Source organism: Antrostomus carolinensis, unplaced genomic scaffold (assembly GCF_000700745.2).
Source record: "Antrostomus carolinensis isolate BGI_N321 unplaced genomic scaffold, ASM70074v2 scaffold35205, whole genome shotgun sequence".
Classification (NCBI taxonomy): Eukaryota; Metazoa; Chordata; class Aves; order Caprimulgiformes; family Caprimulgidae; genus Antrostomus; species Antrostomus carolinensis.
In genome coordinates, this window is record NW_010317795.1 from 5,609 (window position 1) to 8,981 (window position 3,373).

Here is a 3,373-nt window from a genome sequence, read left to right on the forward strand (position 1 = left end):
TGAAGAGAAATCACACTTTGGCCTGGTTTCAGCAAGTGTTGCTTGCAAGTCTGCTCTCTGGGTGCCCTCCTGCCAGGGAGCTATCTGCTTTCAATGCTCCCACTGGCAGTGCCAGTGAGTGACCAAGACCTATGAGTGAATCTGCACCAAGCTGCTGGTGACAGTGACCCCCATCTTGAGCCACTGGCCTGGCCAGCAGGAGCTCAGCTCCTGCAGTCACTAGCCAAGGAGCCTGGGTTTCCCAGAAGGGTGCCTCAAATGTGTGTGCACCAGGCAGGATGAAGGGCAAAGAAGCCAAAGCTCACAGGTTTCCAGCCTCTCTTAGTCTAGGCAGCCAACCCAAACCCTGGACCTGGCAGAGGACCTCTCCAAACTGCAAAGATTGCTCCCAGCAACAGGGAGTAGAAACCAGGAGGCTGTCCCTAGGACTCTACTAGTCCAACCCTTCATTAGAGCTCTTCAGAAGGCAACAGATGCACCTGACATGGCTCTGAGAAGCAGCCACGTCTGCATCACCAGCATGTAAGAAACACTGCCAAGCGGCTCCGCTCACCTGGGTGAACCGGAGGAACTCATAGGCGTTTTGGAGGCAGGACGTGAAATCAGGCATCTTCTGTGCTTCTGCCTAGAAACAAGAGGTGCACAGTCCACAGTCAGCAAGGAGCTGAGGCCACCAAACATGCCCCTCAGGAAGAAGAGGATGTGCTGGGACCTTGCTGACCTGCTGATCTAGGTGCCATTAGTGCCTGGCCCTTCATACAGCCCTTTCTGTAGGTTTGCATTCAGCTTTGCTCACTGTTTCCATTACAAACACCACAACACACTGACACCATCACAAACCTCGATAGTGAGAACTGAACCAACGGCTGTTGCCGACATCACCGAGAGAGGTATTTGCACAATCATGTTAGGGGCTTACCAGGGCAATCACACCACCCTCCAAAAAGTATGCTTACCAGAGCTGTCTGCCCCAGTGCAGGAAAGCAGGACACCTGCACACTGTGTCTGCCAAACGGCAATGCTCTGAGGCCAAGGACAGCAAGGAGGAAGGGCCAGGGTTTCGCTGCGAGACTGCAGCAACTGGGAAGTCTAACCTGACCCACTCAGCTGGCGCTGTGGCCTCCTGCTTCAAAAGCAGCTGGCAAAGATGGGCTGTACCAGCTGTGCTGGGCACCCTGCCTACCACGGCTGAGGTGGCTCTGAGAAGATGTGTGATGCCTGGCTCAGCCATACGATGCAATGCCAGAACTGGCACAGCAGAGGGGATGCACAGTAAGAGCTGTTGGTATTCTGGATTCACCAGGAGAGACCATTTTCCCAAGGCACCACGTAGCACTGAGGGGTGCATTACCTCCAAGAAGGCCTGGATGGCAAAGGCAGTATCCCAGAGCTGGGATCCATTTGTGCCCTGGAAGAGACAAAGTAGATAGTGAGGTGCTGGCAGCAGCCTGGCCCAGCAGTGGGGTCTGTGGGACAGCGTTATCCCTCCTGCATTGCCCCCACAAGCTCCCTCCACCCTGCGTCTCAGTTTTGTCACCCAGCTGATGTGCTGGCATAGAAGGGACAGATGCAGCAGCTCACCAACAGCAAGGGAACAGGGAATGAGATGGCTGCTTCAGCCTGCTCTGTGCACAGCCAAGACAGGAGAGCTCGCTAGTGATAAGGAGCAGAGGGACTCAATGGCTACGAGAAGCACAGCTCAGTCCACATGCAGTATCTGTGGCCTGTCTTTCACTTCTCTCAGGACCCATGGAGATGAAGGGGATGGAGGCCTAGAGCTTCGTCCTCAGCTCACAGCCACAGAGAAGCAAAATAGCAGGATGGACACTACTGGCTCCTGGCACAGCCAGGGGAAGTGGCAGTGAGACAGACAAAGCCACCAGGCACCAAAGGTGAGATGGCAGGAGCTCAGGCCCAAGGTGAACAAGCTATCTCATTATTCCATGGGCTGCCCCAGCATGCCAGGGTCTCAGTCACAGCTGCACTCCTACAGCACTTCACCTGCATCTTCATGCCATCGAGGCCCAGCCTGTGGGAGGAGAGAGCACAGTGCTGCAGTGCGGGCACAGCCAGAGTGCCAGGAAGCGGGTCAGGAGCTGCGGTGTGCTCGCTCCACAGGGATCAAGAGCCGTGCTGTGGCACGTAGGTCACGCTCAGCCCTTACCAGAGATAATCAGGGATCCTGGAAACATGCTCCTGAAAAGCTGGGGAGTCCTTCCCATCCACGAACCAGCGAACCAGCATGTTGATCGTCTTGGAAATCTGCCGAGGGCAGCACTATCACTGCTCTGGATACAGCTTCTTCCAGCCCCAGAGACATATCCCTCCCACCCAGCACAAAGCCATCCAGAAGTGGCCTAGGCTTGGTCCCGACAGCTCCATCTGTGGCATCACTCAGCACAGCTGAGTTAGTGGGGCAGGTGTCATGAGGTGACTTCAGAGCCTCCGCTCAGATCATTTCCCTGGACCACAAGGAGAGGTACCCCTCACCAGGTCCACAGCTCTCCCCATGCCCTCTGCACCTTCTGTGCCCTTGAGCAGCAGGAGTTGTGCCTGAGCAAGATCTGGTGATTATGATTACACACCATGATTGCAAAGGGCTGGGGGCAGGGGGGCACAAGCTGGTCTCTAAAGAGCAAAGGGCAATATTCTTAAAGGACCGACAGCCAAATGTCCTACCGGCCCGATGCTGATGCACTTTGTGAATCTGTCATCAGCTTTGATGTGGTCGTACAGCTCTGTGATGGCTCGCTGCCGCAGGTGGGTGCTGTGGTGGGCTTCGTACAGATTCATGATGGCTACAGGAGAAGGGGACGTGCAATGAAAAGCCCACCCCATGCGGCCAGATTCACTTGCTGTGGCAGGTTGCGCCACTGCTCAGGTGATGACCAGTCGAGGAAAGCATGGGAACTGCTCTGCCCCAGAGTGCCCCGAGGACCTGGGCACAAGGCCCTGCTGCTCTCAGGGAGGGAGATGCTGAAGGATCACACAGTCCATGTCTCCATCCCAGCTCCAGGGCATACATCGGTAGCTGGCAGAAGACCCTAAAGAGCCCCCATGGTACAAGGCAGCTTCAGTTCCAGCACCACCAGCTCACATGGCAAAGGCCCTGCTGCCCCAGCCCACACCGCACTCACCATAGGCCACCCCCAGCAGCCAGCTGTGCGGGGTGTACACGTCACACGCAGCCACATTGTTCCTCTGGGCCGGCCAGTCTATGCTGGCGTAGTCCTGCACGTAGAGCTCCTGGAACAAGACAACAAAGGGCATCAGCCTGGCAAGCTGGGAGCAAGTACACAGAGGCAGCTTCCTGCTGGAGGCTGGCTCTGCTGCCTGGACAGACAGACTGTACCCGTAAGAGAGCTGTCACTTC

At 56.2% G+C, this 3,373-nt stretch overlaps 1 protein-coding gene across 1 annotated transcript in view; it reads right to left on the reverse strand.

Annotated features, from left to right (window-relative positions):
- Positions 1-3,373, reverse strand: part of LSS (lanosterol synthase) — a 10,334-nt gene that overhangs the window by 4,400 nt on the left and 2,561 nt on the right. Inside the window, exons 5-10 of the mRNA XM_010168706.2 lie at positions 3,138-3,246; positions 2,680-2,798; positions 2,165-2,262; positions 2,002-2,029; positions 1,352-1,408; positions 554-625 (exon numbers count right to left, since the gene is read on the reverse strand). Of these exons, the coding sequence (XP_010167008.2) occupies positions 554-625; positions 1,352-1,408; positions 2,002-2,029; positions 2,165-2,262; positions 2,680-2,798; positions 3,138-3,246 (483 nt within the window). The remainder of the gene's footprint in view (positions 1-553; positions 626-1,351; positions 1,409-2,001; positions 2,030-2,164; positions 2,263-2,679; positions 2,799-3,137; positions 3,247-3,373) is intronic.